Source organism: Marmota marmota, unplaced genomic scaffold (genome assembly GCF_001458135.2).
Source record: "Marmota marmota marmota unplaced genomic scaffold, marMar, whole genome shotgun sequence".
Lineage (NCBI taxonomy): Eukaryota > Metazoa > Chordata > Mammalia > Rodentia > Sciuridae > Marmota > Marmota marmota.
In genome coordinates this window covers 46,968,186-46,986,343 of record NW_026000229.1, presented here as the reverse complement: position 1 = coordinate 46,986,343, position 18,158 = coordinate 46,968,186, and the positions used below count along the sequence as shown (strand labels likewise).

Below are 18,158 nucleotides of genomic sequence, written 5' to 3'. Positions count from 1 at the left end.
GGATCGAACCCGGGCCGCACACATGCCAGGCGAGTGCGCTACCGCTTGAGCCACATCCCCAGCCCATGAAAATAACAATCTTGAGCTAAAGATTATTAGTTGACTCGGTCTAGATATTGATAATTTAGAAATAGAAACTCAAAGCACTTTCGGAAGAAAGTGACTGAAAGACAAAAGAAGAAGAAGAAGAAGATTTAAAAACATTTAAAACAAATCTAGAGAAAAAAAAGAAAGAGTTATGTGGGGGAAAGATGTCAACTGACAAATTTGTCATTTCACGGCTAAGATTACTGGGTTATTTGGAGACAGCATTATATATAAGATTGTATGTAAAATTGTTTGATAACTATTCTGCTACAGTGTCCTACCTTATCCCTGCTAATTTTTTAAGTAGGACTTTCCCACTCTTGGTACTATTGACATTTGGAGCCAAATACTTCTTTGAGTGGGAGGGTCTGTCCTGTGCCTTGTAAAATATTTAGCAGTACAAGGTTTCAATGGCTGTTCCTAATTGTGACCACCAAAAATGTTTCTAACTTGGCCAAATGACCCTGACATGATAGCAAAAAGGCTCCTTTGCCAATCATGTCTTCCACGTCTACTAGCTCACTGCTGAGTAGTTTGCAAAAGTTTCCCCCATCCCTGTCAAGACTAGTTTCTAATTTCAGATAGTATTTCTAAGTAAGCAATTATTCACCATACTATTGTCCTTTCCTGTTTATTACTATAAACCTTTAATAACTTCAACAAGTATCTTCTAGCAGTAACATTATATCGATGTTTGAAAAGCATAGTAAGTCAGTAGTCTCTTTCTCAGGAATATTAAACCTAGTAAGATGAAGCATAAGTTTCAAGATGAATAGAAGTTCTGGCTGTTTTAGATACAAAGAAATGACAATAACTTATTGTGAAATTCTAGAAACATTCACAACTCATCCTTTTATTGCATATATGTATATCTTTTGTATTTTGTATTTTGCATTTTTAATGTTCTATTGCATAGCATTAAAGAAGTTTACTTTTATTCATTTCCAGGTGATGAGAAGCCAAATCAAAATTCAAGAATTATAACTCCAATCTGTGTCTTTGGATTCCTAGAAAAGCCATCATGTAGCACTGAAGATAAAAGGTCACAATAAGGAAAAACTCCCTAAGCAAACGTTATGTACCAAGATTCCATTTTGTGTACCTGTGTCACACTGCGTCTGATTACCTCCTCAATTAAGAAGATGATCTCTGTAGATAAACAGCAATTCTGGGATATCATTCATATTTATTTATTTGTGACATCGGCAGAAATCTATTTCCTCAAAGCCTAGTCATATTACATCATCATATAAAGTAAAAGACTTTAGTTCACTTCATACAAAGTGCTCCTGTCATTTTATAAAAAGACTCTAGCTTTGAATTTGAAAACTTCAGTTTAAGGAATTAAACATATTTATGAACTCAAATGCTCTAATCTATCTTTTATCTTCTGAAGCATGGTCAGTAACTGAGTTCTTAGTGTCAGGGAATAGGAAATCAATCCCCAGTAAATAATTCACTAGTAGAGCACGGGACTCAATACATCAGGTAGGTATGTTCCATGTGCAATAAAAAAAAATGGCTTATAGAGCTGACAAATAAACATGGGAGACAGAATTAGCAAATACAGAAAACAAACAGAAGTGTCAAAGAATATTACTTTTTTTATTTTAAATCACACAGATGTCTATTGAGCTCAATCAACAAAGAACCTGTGTTCACTCTGAAGAATGTAAGGTAGAGACTTGCTATAAAAACTGCCATTTGACTGGAGGCTCCAGGTGAAAGGAGAGGAGACTTACACAATAACCAAATGGTATTCTGTTCTGAATGCATAAATTTTTTTCCATAATGTGGTAAAATCTTGTGTTTGTCACAAACATTTAATGGCTACCACCTGAAAGTTGAGACAGTTTGTATAAATGAATCCTCAGTTTCTGTGAACTCTGGGAAGAGCAAGAGATAACGGACAAAGTAGAAAATCTGCTTTCCATACCCAGGAGGATGGTTTACGAAATACTCCTACTAGGCCAAGATTAAAATATGACAATATTAATTTGGTAACATGAAGTTAGTCATATTCATGTGCTGGCCACTTCTTCATATTCATGGTTGATGTGCCTCCAAGGTCTTATTTGTTTCATTATTTCTCAACCCACATTCTCCTCACAGCCTGAATCTCTCTAGGGTAGTTGGTCAATGAACAATTAGTGAAAACATGTGTTTGGGCAGACCATTATTGTATCTCAAATTCTAATAATGATCTGCCAGATACTTCAGGGTGCATGTAAGTAAACTTGTTTCCACTCTAATGCCTTTTTTTCCCCATCGTCATAAAGAAAAACAGAAGAAAATAATAATGAGAGAAACTCAGGTAAAATGAGGAAGTAAAGCAGCATTATTACCACTGCAAATGCCTCCTACTTTAGCTCAATGATCCTCAGAAGGATTGGAAAATATGTCATTTATATTTCACTTCTCTTTACATAAAATATATCTGTTGACCAACTTCCTCATGGCTGTCTTTACTTCTTTGTTTCGCAATGTGTATATGATGGGATTAAGTAAAGGGAATATTACAGTATGGAACACAGACACTACTTTATCTAGGGAAAATGAGTCAAAGGGACGAGCGTAAATGTAGATGCTTGGTCCAAACATTAGCACCACGATGGTGATGTGGGAATAGCAGGTGGACACGGCCCTGTTGGTACTCTCACCTGAGCCTGAGTGCTTCTTGAGCATAACCAGAAGGAAGGCATAGGACATTAACAGAGCAATGAAGCACACCACGGAGATCAGACCGCTGCTGAAGATCATCACCAACTCTTCTGGGAAGGTGTTGGCACAGGCAATCCGGACAACCTGTGTGATGTCACAGAAGTAGCTGTCCAACTCATTGGGCCCACAGAAGGGAAGTCGAACAAGGAGAGCCACCTGTATTATAGAATGGACAAAGCCCCCCATCCAGGAGACAGCCACCAGGATACAGCAGAGACGTCTATTCATGATGGTAGCATAGTGAAGTGGGCGGCAGATAGCTGCATAGCGGTCAAAGGCCATCACTGTGAGCAGGAACATCTCTGAGGCTCCAACAAAGTGCAAGAAGAAGAGCTGAGTAATGCACCCACCAAAGGAAATTGTCTTTCTTTCCACAAAGAAGTCCACAAGCATTTTAGGGGCTGTGACAGAGGAATACCAAATATCAAGGAAGGCCAGGTTAGCCAACAAGAAATACATAGGAGAAGTCAGATGGGGATCAAGTCTGATGGTGCAAATGATAAGAATATTCCCTGGAAGGATGAATAAATAGAAGGATAGAAATATAAAAAAGAGGATTAGTTGTACCTCCCGAGTCTGGGATAGGCCAGTGAGAACAAATTCTGTCACCCTGGTGTAATTTGCAGTTTCCATTTCTTCAATTAGGCTTTTTTTTTCCCCATAATATGGCTATGAAAAATAAAGAAATGATAATTACTCTAAATAACATTTAACTAGAATTATATCACTGTTTCCAAAGATTTTCCTCTACTTGCTGTTGTTGAGATTGCATTAGGATACAAATAGATTTGCTTACCCTGTTTTGTATTTGAAAAACCAAGATAGGGAGAAGTAAATGACAACCTTATACATTAGAAACATTGAACCATATGTAATGTATCAAATGTCTGAAAGCCAATCAGCTCTTCCATTCTATAAAATCCATTTTTTTGAAAGTCAGAAGTAATCCTTCCTCCAAATATTTACATTGATAGGTAATATGTGCAATTTTTCTGAGTTTAGCCAAATTTCAGACTGGTAATTAGAAATGCAGCCTATTCTTTCTAGATCCTTTTTGTTGGGAAAACTTGCCAATTTGAAAACTTAACCTTGTGTTATAACATCACCTACACTGATCTATCCATATTTAATAACAGTGACCCCAGGGCTTCATGTGTATTGAATAACAAAAACTTTCAGTTTAATTCTTGCCAATAGGTAAACAGCCACCACCGACAGTAATCCAGGTTGTCTGTATGAAAATCTTTCTGACTGTGACCAGATCTTCAGTACCCACTAATACACTGATCTTGAAGTTTATCCACTGTTTTAGAAAGGCAGGAGGAAGGTATAGTCATCTGAAAAATAACTATGCTCATCAACAAAGCATATTTTACTATAATGATCCACTTTGCCATTTTAAGGAAAAAGTGGGGAAAAGATTACATTTAGATTTCTGCGTAAGGTCCAATATTGAATTCGACTCTTTATGTAGAAGAAACCCCATCAAATAAAAATGAGATAATCATTTTCTATCCAAATACATTTTCCCTTTTAAATAATGTTCAAAACTGCCACTCCAAAGCAAATATTTCTTGCAATCAACAGTCAATACTAGAACATTGCTTCTGTTTTCCTGATGTGATGACTTATAATACTGTCTCAGTGTTTCTTAAAACAAAAACAAAAAACAAACAGAAAATATGAAAAAGATAAGGTTTTATAAAAACAAATATATATATATAACAAGTATTTACAGACACTATGCATACTATCAACTAAAAAAGCCCAGTGTTTCTCCCTTGGGACCTACTGATTCAATTTGCATATAATTTTAATGAACACAAATATATCACTTTCAATATGCTGTATAAGAACTGTGTTATGATGATGAGAGACTTAATAAAAGTAGACATACCAAGAAAACACCAGTATTTTCCAGGAATCTGATAGCAAGAAATGAGAGACGAAAATGAAAGCACTCTGAAAGCCCAGTATTGTGAGACTATTTAGCAAAGAAGCAAGTGTTCCCATGCTAGTGAATTGTCCATTATGGACCTCAGAGAGACAATCATGTTGAATGAGATAAGGACATTTAAAATTCAGTTTAGAAGGATTTTGATAAAAAGAAAAATAACGCCTCCGGTTTTCAACCCTTCACTTTCTTAAAAACTTGGCTGTCTGCAATGACATAGTTTCTAGATTCCAGAAAACATTACTTTAACTTTACTATCTGGAGAAAGCTGTCCATAGCCTTTGTAACAACAGGGCAAAGATATGGTTGCAAATTCACGGGATACTCATTTACATACATTGATGAGTAAATTAAGAGTTTCATATCATTAAGAAAATATCCACATGGAGCATTTGGCACATTATGATTATTTGGTTCATTTGGATATTTTGATTTTATGCAAACAGATGAAGTGATTAGGTTATTTGCTCTTTTTGTTTTGTTTTGTTTTCATTTTTGTTTCTTGTGGTGCTAGGGATTAAACCCCTGGTGCTCCACATTCTAGGCAAGTGCTGTACCACTGAGCTATACCCCAAACTTTTTAATTTTATTTTGGGACAAGATCTGGCTAAGTGACCTAGGCTGACCTCAAATTTGCCATTCTCATGCCTCAGCCTCCTGAGTAGCTGTGCTCACAAGAGTGCACCAGCACACCTGGTTAGTTTTTTTTTTCTGCTTAATTAAATAATAAATTTCTTATTATTAAAAGGAGAAGAATATTTTGAAGCAGTAAATGCTATTACAAGACCCTAAGCATTTTTTTTTTCATTTTCACAGGGACAGCTATAGCATTCCAATCTTTGTTAGAAAGTCACCTTTTTCTCCTATGTCCTATTCTGTACAATCCCATCAAAAAAGAAGTGGAAACTGTCACTAACCTACACAGAAATAATTTAGGTGAATGAGTGTTGATGTCTTGGAAAGACAGATGCACCTCAGGTATATTGAACAGAAAGGATCATTTTACCTTAAAAGGTATCAAAGAGATTTCCTTTTCACATTTCAATGCTCAGGATACAAGTGTCAAATTAGAAAGTAAAGATACATACTTTGCATCAACAACCAAAACTAACCTGATTTATTCCTTAGTGAAAAAATATAAAGCATTCATATCTCCCTCTCTCCTCATAATTATCAAGTTGAAAAGAAATATTTAACTGCAGCATCTCAATCCAACAGTCAGGCAGCCAATGAAGCCCTCTATTCCCGAAGAGGTGTGTGCATGTGTCTGTTATGTCACTACACATAACAGACACATGCGCACACACACACAATTATAACATACCACTTCAGTAAATATGAACATGAATTTATAAAATATTCAAAAATTGTGACCCTGGCCATCATCTGTCATTTAACACATGTCAAAACAAATCTTTACACGTGATATCAAAAGCTCTATCCCAGAATATAGAGTTCTGTGTCACTGTGAATTATAAATTTGTTTGTTCAGCAAATGTTTATTGAGGAACTACTGTGTGCTAACTGCTAACAATACATCAACGAGCAAGGAAGATGCAGCTTATACCTCATTGAACTTCTGTTCTAGAAACAGGGACAATAGATCAGTAAACAAATGAGTATATAAGTATAGTAAATCATTACCGATAGTGACAAGGGACAAGAATATAAGATAAGGGAATTACAATGGAGAGTAAATGGTTGTGGTTTATGGTGGTATCTGGTAGTGTAGTGATGGAGTGTTTTGAAAAGCTTCTCTGATTTGACAACATTTCAACCAACTCTGAAGGTCAAGAGAAACACATTTTAGAAATGGAGAACAGTAAGTGTAAAGGATCTCCAGGAGGGGAAAGTTTCTGAGAACTGTGAAAGACTTGAAGCTGATAGAGGTACAAGAGCAGACTAAAGAGCCAAATTTTGAGTAATGGAACTCACGATAAGAAAATCCGATTTTAATAGCTTCCAGTACGGTTTAGAATAAAATCCAGGACGTTTATGAATAAGATTTATAATTTAGGAATATCACCCTGGCTGCTATATGAATAAAATTATAGTGAGATATGATTGCAGAAAACCTGAAGCTCAACTAAAGAGATAGCAACAGTTATTTACAAAAATGAATAGTTTGTTTAGAAAAATACAACTGGTAGGATTTAGTAGTGACTCTGCATATTTCTATTTTCAAACTACCAAAGTCAGCTGAAATTTGAACCCAAATCCCTATTTTAGGAGAAGGCCTTTCTTTTCCTCTGTGTCTAAAATGAGGCAGCTCAGGTACTATGAACAATGATTGGATTTACTACGCATATTTAGGTATGCTCTGTCACATTCTAAGAAAGACTGGGAATTGTGCCAATAAAATCCAGAGTGAGAAATTGCATTTGTGGGGAATTCTTGGGGGAGATGAGCCATCCATGGAGACTGAGTTAGGGCGTTTCTTTCTGAAGCTGCCATTCAAGAGGATATCTATTCCAAACCACCGCTTACTTTAAAGCACCTGGGTAGGTTGGTTAAGGAAATTTTATTTCATCCTGCCATCCACCCTGTACGCCTCCCCAATTTCTGGATATAAGCTGCTGTCCTTCAAACACCACCCAGTGAATTCCCGTTCTTCACTTAGTCTACAGGGATGTAGTATCTAGAGGATGATAGTAACACCTAGGAGTACAGGTTCTTCCCTGTGGTGAGTGAACTATGAACTCTACTCAAGGGAACCAGTGGTTTGGGGAAAACTAGGAATCTGTGCAGAAATTCTTCCTTATTCACAATACAATATTCATCCATGAATCTAGCCCGCCTCTGAGCAACCACACAGAGAATTCTTATCCCATCAATTTGAGGAATCTAAGAAGGCTATCACATAGATCCTGAAATAGTGAAAAATTAACTGAATCAGGAAATACTGGCTTACTGTCTTACAAGAGAGTTTTTTTTTTTTTAATCATTGTCCATTCATTTTCCTCAGATGGATATGTGAGTGAATCAGTCAGCATCTCCCAGAGTAAGTCAGTCACCCTGGCCACTCTAGGTAACTGCAGAGCTCACAGCCAGAAGGAATGCTTTCAGTATCTACTTCAACAACATAGGAAGAAGGATTAAGCTGAAACTGAGAGACAAGGAAAACAGGGGCAGAGAGGGGGGTAATATTAATGAAGAAAACAAGCTATAAAAGGAAAAGATAGCAGTACTATTTTTTTCTAAGGATGGCAACATTACATTGTTATGGGTTACACAACTACCAACAGGTAGACTTTTAAAAATATTATATAATAGAGAAAACAGTCCGTAAATAGATTCCTTCAAGTGATATTTTATTGAAAAACCTTCCCCAGAGAAGGAAGGGACATTAACCTCGGTAGTATAGGAGCTGTCTATCAAAGTAAAGGAAACACTGAGGGATGGGTGGTGAGATTGGGGTGGGAGTGCAGGGGAGAATGCAAATGAGTGCAGCAGGAAGGTACTAGATCTTTAGAAAATATATAGATATGAGAAATTATTTCCAGACACTCTCCTACACCATTTTTGAGGATAACCTGGTACTGAGGTATTTCTCTTATAACAGATACAGAGCATTAGTGCCTTGTTCTAACACAGCTGAACTACTTACTAGAGCATAAAGTTACAAAAAAAAATATCTTTGAAATAGTGGAGTAAGGAATCAAATAAACAAGGTCATTATTTAAGGCTTTATTGTATCTTTACAACTTATAAATGTTCCATGCATGGAGACACGCATGCACACACATCTGTATTTTTTTAAATATTTCCAAATCTTCTCAAAGAATTCAGATTTTTAATAGAGTGAAGTACTGACTTATACCCCAGTCTGAGATGCACTGAGAAATAATTAAAGCTTTCATTCACATCATAGATCAGCCACACAAATCTCTTTGATGTTGAGAAAGTCATTCAACATTCTTCTAAAGCAGTTTCTACATAAAAATATGAAGAATTTTAACTAGAATTTTAAGAAATATTCTAGGTCTAAAAGGTTCTATGGAAATAAAATTAGATTGAGAGAAAAATCCACAAAGCTAAAGTAAAAATTATGTGAGAACCATGTGGAGGAGTCACAGTGTCACCATTGTAGATGTATACAATACCTAAATAACGTGAAGTGGTTTTCCTACTCAAGAGAAATGGAGCTCGCCTGTCTTATTGTGTAACACAGTGAGGAGGGAGTAACAAAAGCATCTTCATTATCTAGATGGGTATGGGAGAAGCTGGGGACCTTGAATTTCATCAATAAGCTAGTAACAGAAAATACCAAGATGCATAAATTACCTTCATTTCCTGTACACATTGTTGCCTATGCATAGTAAATTAGTCAAGAAGAACTTATTTAGATTAGAGAAGGGTGGTTTTTAACATGACCATTTTTGAGAATAACCTGGTGCTGGGGTATTTCTCTTATAATAAATATGAATCATTAGTGCCTTGGTTCTAACACAGCTGAACTACTTACCAGCTGTGTAATCCTGGGAACTCATCTCTCTCTGCCTCAATGTGCCCCATCAGGGCAATGGGATTACAATAGCACCTACTTTACAGGTATTATTGTAAGGATTAATGAGTGAATCCATTTTGGAAAGCTTAGAAAAATATCTGGGACATAGATCAACCATAATAAATGATGATTATTGTTATCATTTCTCCTTTCAATATGGAAACCATCATCCTAACATATGCTTCCAAAACATTGCCCCTTAATATTTGCTTATTATTCTTGTATCTGGAAAACAAGGAACAATACTAAGAAATAACTTAGAAATAACAACAGGAGCACCTGACTTCTAAACATCCCATCTTCTCCCATTTTTCCCAAACCAACAAACCTATGACTACTCATAAATCATTATTATTCAATCTCTTAGTCACTCTCAGAAAGTCTCCTTTCCAAAATACCTGAAATTCTGTCTGAGTCTGCCCTTCAACTGGTACTGGGGATTGAACCCAGAAGCCCTCTACCCTTAGCTACACCCCAGCCCTTTTTATTTCATCTTTAGAGAAGGTCTCACTAGATTTCCAAACTTGCAATCCTCCTGCCTTAACTTCAAGTCACTAGGACTACAGTTGTGTGCCACCACATCCTGTTGTCTCTGTCATTTCTAACAAACTCCATAGAGTTGTCATTTGGGCTCCCATGAACTACTACTTTGTTCACACTTCCAATAGAAATTTTCACTCATTGCATTGTAATTTTCAGCGTATATTTTGACCAAAATATTCCAGAGACTCTGAACCCTTTCAGGTTATGGAGCAGGTATACATCTGTCTAGTGCCTAAGTCTTGGCACACTAGGTACTCAATTTATATGTTGTATGGATAGATGGATAATTACATGGATTTTTTTTGCTGGGGGTGGGTACAGGGGATTGAACTCAGGGGGATTCAACCACTGAGCCACATTCCCAGCCTTATTTTGTATTTTATTCAGACTGAGTTGCTTAGTGCCTCACTTTTGCTGAGGTTGGCTTTGAACTTATGATCCTCCTGCCTCAGCTTCCTGAGCCACTGAGATTACAGGCATGCACCATCATGCCTGGTGATTACATGGATTTTTAGGTGAATAAATAAATTAACAAATTATTTCAAAGGGAAAAAATTTAAATACTTTCAAACATAATTGTTTTGCTAATTCATTTAACAAATTTTTTTCTAGTTCTCCTTTATAAGACCCCATCTTGTTTCCTGGATTTTTTTTAAATACCTATTTCACCCTCTACTTTTAAGAGGATTTTTTAATTTTAAGTTTTTCTCTTGTTTTTAATTTCCTATTCAATTTCAACATTGTTATTACTACCAGTTCCAGTCCCTTCAAAATGAAATATCAAAGACCTCCCCTCCCTCACCCCCTTCACAGTGCTCACTTGAAAAGCAATCACAAGAAGTAACTAAAAGTCTCTGGGTATCTCCTGACTGTTTTCCAAGAGTGACAGTATTTAAATTTTTGGAAGATCCTCTTTGAGGACCCATAAATCAGAATAGTGTTCTATGTTTGAGCTTATTCAAGAATGGCTCATGTTCTAAGTATGAAATGATCCAGATGTCTTCTCCATGTCCTGTTCAGATACCAGTCTAAGCTGATTTATTTGGTGGGATCGAGCCAATGAAGAATCCATTTGTTCACCACTTCCAGGGATAAGCCCTGCTCTACCATTTCACTGCTTTCCCCTAAGACACTTCTTTACTTGAGACTTACTGCTTCTTATCTCTAACTTCTGAGCATTTACATCATTATTCCAATCATTTTTACTATCTTGTTGTCTCAAAGATAAAGTGATTTAAGGAAACATTGAACAATATTCTTCCACCTACCAATTACTTTGCCAGTCTTGGTGTAGTCAGAGGCTATGAATGGTGGGAGGTAGAAGATGCCTCTTCCCACATCCTTAATAGAGGGCTTTGTCACCAGTGTTTTGGTATATATCAGTTCCTGTCCTGATGTAACAATGGGATAACTAGCACCATGGGTTTTCACTATGAAAATCAAGTCTCTAGAGGCCAGAGACAGCCAAGTAAAAATAAGACCCAGAGGGAATAATTTTAAAGTTTATGTGTGCTTCATCCAATGAGCATAGAAACACAACTTTTGTGTTACACAGAACAAGACAAGAATTTCCCAGGCTTCAAGGTGGAAAATGTGATGACAAATAATAGACCCTCTAGCATAAAATGTGCATTTCTAATCCACTGTCCAAGACTGTATTGTTTAGAGATGCTTGATCCTTGGGGAAATGGAGATATGTTCAAATGCAATATTAATACTGTATAAATTGTTTGAATATTTTGCCCATGTTTGCAAGAAAGGAATTACATATTAACTCCTAAGCCAAAGTATATTTCTAACTTTATTCAGAGTTTTCTACATGTGCTTAATAATTACCTACATGTCACTGAGCATTCAATGAATAAAAAGAGAAAAAATAATATCTACAAATCAACTTATAATTGACTGCCCTATATATAAAACCAAAAATAGTTGTTTGCCTCTATAATCAAGAAATAACAGCTTTCACAGCAATTATCCTTCCACTTATGAATGTTGTGAGTTATAAACTATATAATCAGTTATAGGAGAGCAAGAATTTTGTTGCACCAATTCCTGCCCAACAAAATTGACCATAGTGTTAGAGTCTGTAAACAAGTCAAAATAACACCTGGCATTTTGCCAGGGGAATGTTAAAGTTCGTAAACAAGTCTGGATGGTGCCTGGCAAAATGTCAGAGGGAGTGGTTTGAGAAGTAACAAAACCGAGCCATTAGGTGTAGAGATTCCTGATTGGTTGACTGATGTATCTAGTTTATGCTAATTAGATAAGCTGTGTGGAATGTATAAATACTGCTCCTGTCCTGCAATAAACGGCTCCTACTCATGCTGTATCAATCTACACAAGTTGCCCGTCACCCCCCGGTTAGTTTGCTGCAGCCGGACTGCGGCACATAGTAAGTAGTATACTGTAAATATTAAGTGAATGTGTGATTAACTACATTGTATTTTATTACATCTATGATCTTCATTCTCATATGCTAACATTAATTACTTTCTCACAGTGTTCACTTTAACAAATAAAATTCTATAAGGAATATCACTGGGTTTTACCTGAGTTTTATTCTATCAGACTGATAACAATCTCATATTTTTCAGAAATTATTCTCCTAAAAATCACTTGTTTGAGACCAAATAAAATAATCAGTATGAGGTTGATAAAAAAACAATGAAGAGGGGCTGAGGTTATGGGGTTATTGCCTCGCACATGTGAGGCACTGGGTTCAATCCTCAGCACCACATGAAAATTAATAAACAAAACAAAAATGTTTTTAAAGAAATCATATAAAAGTACAAATATACTTTAAAAAAAAGCAGTGAAGAACAATGGAAAAGGAAAAACACAAATATATTCAACAGAATACTATATACTTAGAAGTATTCTACATGAAAATACAAATATTGCCAATTTAATTTCATTTGAACTTTCACAAAATATTGATGTTTTTTATCTTATTTTTTGGCTAAATAATCCCATGAAGTTTGATCAGCAAACATAGAAAGCATCCTTTTTTGAATTATATTTGAGAACTGCAGAATTTGCAATATTTTAACCAAAATTAATAGCAAAATAATTTTTTAAAAACCACCTAATTTAAAAATAATAAAATTAACTCTGAATAGCCAAAGAGTTATTTAAGAAGCTAAAGCAGTAAGTAGGAGAAAACCCCCAAGTACAAGCAAGCAAAGAAATCAGAGAACAGTTTTATTTTGCCTGTATGATCTCATTTCTCAGACTGGCAGTGCTCAGCATAGAGAGAAAACTACCTGGCTTGTGTGTTCTCCTCACAGGGAAAAGGCAAGGGAGGTGAATAACCAGTCTAACCATCCTACTGGGACAAAGCCCAGGCAAAAATTTTCAGTTTCTCCCTAACCAGATTGCTAGAGAGATTGACCATGACAGTTGTGTGAAAATGAATAGAATAAAAAGGAAGTATCAGGACCATCAATATCAGCCATATGGTGAGAATCAATGTGGTCTCCATATCCCACTCTAAGCAGGACTCCAGTGGCCTTCTGTGATGAGGAACTCAGTACATCCTGCAGTTACCACAGATTTCACCACCAAGTAGCATGAATAATTTCTGCTGTAGATACTCTATAGCAGTTGACTTCAGAGTGTCCCAGCAACTTTTGTCACTGAGATTAAAGATCACGACTGTTTTAGTCAGCATTTTTGTCACTGTGACACAACAAAAACAAAGAAAAAAATAAAAAGTTTATTTGGGACTCATGGTTTCAGAGGCCTTAGTCCACAGATGGTCAAACCATTGCTCTGAACACAAGGTGACATGGCAGAAGAGGGGAAGCAGCTCTGAACATGGCGATCAGGAAGCAGAAAGAATTCCTGTCACCAAGAACAAAATATAAACCCCAAAGGCATGGCTTTTCCAGCCACACCCAATCTGCCTACAATTACCACCCAATTAATCCATGTCAATGAATTAATGCAGAGATTAGATTAAGGCTTTCAAAACCCAATAATTTTACCTCAAAACTTTCTTCAGTTGTCTCACAGATGAGCTTTCAGTGAATACCTCATATCTAAATCATAACAACCACAAAACAGGGAAATATGACATCACCTGTGAATTGCCTAACAAAAAATTCAAAATAACAAGACGCATGGCCAGGTATGGTGGCATGTGCCTACTGTCCTAGCTACTTAAGAGGCAGAAACTAGAGAATTATTGAGCACAGGTGGTAAAAAAAACAGGGCAAAGTAGTGAGACTCATAATTCAAAAGTCAAAAAAAAAATGAACAAGCAAAAAAATCAAGGCAAACCAAATGAAACAAAAACCAGACACATGCACCAATGGAACAGTCCAACAATAACTCTATGCATTTACCCAAGTGATTTTTAACAAAAGAGACAAGAAGACCTGGACACAGTGGCACACTCCTGTAATCCCAGTGCTCAGGAGGCTGAGGCAGGAGGATTGTGAGTTCAAAACCAGCCTCAGCAACAACAAGGCACTAAGCAACTCAATGAGACTCTGTCTCTAAATAAAATACAAAATAGGTCTGAGGATGTGGTCAGTGGTTAAGTGTCCCTGAGTTCAATCCCCAGTAACAAAAAGAAAAAAAAAAAAAAACCAAGAAGACATACGAGGAAAAGGCAGTCAAAACAATAAATGGTACTAGGAACCTGGATATCCACATGCTGAAGAATAAAATGACCTCTATCTCTTAATAGTTACAAATATCAACTCAAAACAAATTAAAGGCTTTAAATGTAAGATTTGAAACTATGAAAATACTAGTAAAAAACAAAGGACAAATATTTCAGAATTTTGGATTGGGTAAGGGCTTTTTTAGAAATAACTCCAAGTGCATAAGAAAGAAAAGCAAAAATTGATAAATAGAATTCTATCAAACTAAAATTGTTTCTTCATAGAAAATGAAACAATCAGAGAGCAAAAAGAAAAACTACAGAATAAGAAGAAATATTTTAAAACATTATATCTAACAAGAAATTAATATTCAGGATACATACATAAGAAAGTAAAAAAAAACTCAACAGCAAAACAAAAATAAAAATCAAATAAAATACACCATAGATCTAAATAGATATGTCTCAAAGGAAGTCCTATAAAATGGTCAACATATATATGAAAAATACTGAGAATTAGTAATCATCAGGGAAAAGCAAGTCAAAACTACAATCAGATACCTCACTTAGAACTGTTATTATCAAAAATACTAAAGATAAAACATGCTGATGAAGATGTGGAAAAAAAAGAAATCCTTACACACTGTCTGTGAGAAATTGAATTAATATATCCACTATGGAAAGAATACAAATGCCTCATAAAACTAAAAACTACCACATGATCCAACAGTTCCTATGTGGGTGTGTATTAAAAGAAAAGGAATTCACTAAGTCAAAGAGATAGACATCTTCACTCCCATGTTTATTGCAGCACTTCCATATTATCCAAGAAATGGAAGCAACTGTAGTTTCCATTGAAGTATAAACAAAGAAAATATGGCTCATGTACACAATGAAATACTATTAAGCCATAAACAAGATGAAATTCTGTCATTTGTGACATCATAGATGGGCTTGGAGGACATTCTGTTAAGTGAAATAAGCCAAGCACAGAAAGAAAAAAGAATGCATGATCTTACTTCTACAGGGAATCTAAAAAAAGTTGATCTCCACTCACAGATGTTCTAGCAGAGCAAAGAAAGCAGAAGGGAGACATTTAAAAGAAACAATAAATAAATAAATAAATCTTTAGAACTGAAAGGTTTAAGGCTCTGGATATTAAAGACCTACTGAGTGCCACCTCAATTAATTTTCAAAAATGGCAAGACATGCTATCATGAAATTTTGTTACCCTAGAGACTGAAATTATAAAATCATTAGGAAAGAGAAAATACACTGGCTACAAATAATGAAGCAAAAATCTGAATAGTGTAAGAGCAAAACTAAACCTACAATACAATACAAGAGGATCTTCAAATAGATTTTCAGATTAAAAAATCTACATAGGACAAGGCCAGCCATCAGATTCAGGAAAAAAGAATAAACATTTTGAATCATGCAAGATTAATAAAATTTACTTCCTAGATGTTCTTTGAGAGTGTGGAGCACTGTGACACAGCAAAACAAGAGGAAGAGACAGGATCAAGAATTCAATGCAAGCTGGGCACGATGGCCCATGCTTATAATCCCAGTGACTCCGGAGGCTGGGGCAAGAGGACCGTGAGTTCAAAGCCAGCCTAAGCAATTTGGTAAGCCCTTGTTTCTAAATAAAGTATTAAAAAGGTCTGGGAATATGGCTTAGTGGTTAAGCACCCCAAGGTTCAATCCCCAGTACCAAAAAATAAATAACAAAATGCAGGGAGGAGGCAAAGGCACGCACTCTTCAGGTGACAGCTGTAGTTGGCATAATGGGCAACAGAAATGGAAAAAAGCAGAAGGATATTTGTTTTGGTGCCGGGGATTGAACCCAAGGCCTCCATGCTCCTCAGCCCATCCTTACGTGTCTTAAAGCCAAGATGACAACTTTCTATTTGTAAATCATATGTCTCTATTGGCAACTAGGGGTGAGTTATAGAAAGACAGCACAGGAGAGTGAACTATTTCTTTCTCTTAATCTCCATTACCACCCCTGTACCTGACCATTCCCCTGACCAGTGTCCAAAACACCTCAGAGATTCCAGGAGGTGAGTTTCTCCTCAGCATTCTTGTTAGTTCTTTAGAACCAGGCTCATCGAGCCTGCCTTGTCTTTGCCTTCTCTCTTCCAAACGTTTCTTGGAACCTTGTCTGCTGTTCTAAACTCTGTCCTGTCTTCTTTATTTTGTTGATCTGAACTTTTCCCCCGACTATTGTTATAGTTGTTGTTTATATTATTATACTTAGCTCTTAGGAGAACACCCAATATAACTGGCCATTTTAATTATAATTTCAGTGTGTTTCTGGTCTATCTTAAAAAATCAGGAGTTATAAGAGCAAAAAAGTGACTTTTGGCACAGGGAAAGAAAAATTAAAAATGAGTATAAGGAAATACAAAGAAACATTAATGGTGATGGTGTGTAGAAGGGCTAAAACATGGAGAAACCACCTCAAAGGGTTTTCAAAAGAGCCCCACAGTTACTATTGGCATCCCCTAGTTCATGCCCAGCTGCCAAAGACAGACAGAACAGAGCAAAATTTCCCCAGAACTACCAGAAATAGTCAGGTCTCAGTTACTAAGAGAAATAAAAGGAACAGTGAATACTGGGACGGCAACTGGGAAACTGGCAAGTGCCTAATGTGAAGCCATCGCTACGCAGTGCATTAAGAGTAGAAAGCAATGTGTATTATTTATACCCTTGATCAGTTGTAGAAATGAGGTTAAAACCACTAACAATAAATCAAAAATAAATGTCTAATAATGTTTTATGAGTTTATACAGGGTTTCATAAAGCCTACAGAAAATAAACATTGGACAAAAATAAACATCTCTGAACTCCTGAAAGATACCAGACTAAAAATCTAAAGTAATTCCTCAGAATAAAAATGCCTTTTGAGGATATCCAGCTGTTTTCAAGCTTTACAAATAAAACTTTAGAAACAAAATGAATTTATTCCATTTTGTCCTTTTTGAGTATTGAAAACAGTTTTAATCAAAATTTATAATAGAACCACAAGTTCTTGACTTAGTCCTTTCAACAGTTCAAATACCAGTTCATTTGGTTTTAATTAATCTAGTCTGTGTGTTGGGAAAAAAAATAAAAGTAAGATTGCTTTAGTAAAAATATGACTACATTACTGAAGTGGGAAAGTACTCAAATTCTCCAAAAGGGACTTTTTAGAAAATTGCTTTCCATTTCAACATATATAAAATTCCCTCATTTTTTTTCCTAGACAGAAACCATTCTTTGAGCAGTTCTTCAATTTATACTAACTCCTTCATCATAGGTAGCATATATGTCTACATTTGTTATATATCATATTAAAATCATTTTTTTATAAATCTGCCTCTCCTACTAGATTTTATGATATTTGTGAGAAAGACGTAAGAAAGCAGAAGGAGGGGAGGGAACAAGAATGCAGCTCCCAGGAAGTTAGACTTTCTCTAAGAGAAAGAATCTGATTCCCTGGGACTCTCATTCCCTTGAACCACCATCTGAAAGTGCCAAATAGTAGTTTACTGCGTGTTTCATGCAGATAAAAGTGATTTGAGGGCTGGGGCTGTAGCTCAGCAGCAGAGTGCTTGCCTAGCATGCGTGAGGCACTGGGTTCGATCCTCAGCACCACATTAAAAAATAAATAAATAAAATAAGGCATTCTGTCCATCTACAACTACAAAAATAAAAATTAAAAAAAAAAAAGAAAGTGATTTGAAGCAGGG

The 18,158-nt window shown here is 36.0% G+C and overlaps 1 protein-coding gene across 1 annotated transcript; it reads right to left on the bottom strand.

Annotated features, from left to right (window-relative positions):
- Positions 1–2,414: 2,414 nt before the first annotated feature.
- Positions 2,415–3,546, bottom strand: LOC107137867 (olfactory receptor 4M1). The gene has a single exon (XM_015480303.2). It carries the CDS (start codon positions 3,439–3,441, stop codon positions 2,500–2,502), a length of 942 nt encoding a protein of 313 aa, XP_015335789.1. The 5' UTR covers positions 3,442–3,546; the 3' UTR covers positions 2,415–2,499.
- Positions 3,547–18,158: the final 14,612 nt, after the last annotated feature.

What these genes read in the sequence shown, in the direction of transcription:
- LOC107137867 (XM_015480303.2), bottom strand. Translation starts at nt 3,441, where the DNA reads ATGGAAACTGCAAATTACACCAGGGTGACAGAATTTGTTCTCACTGGC.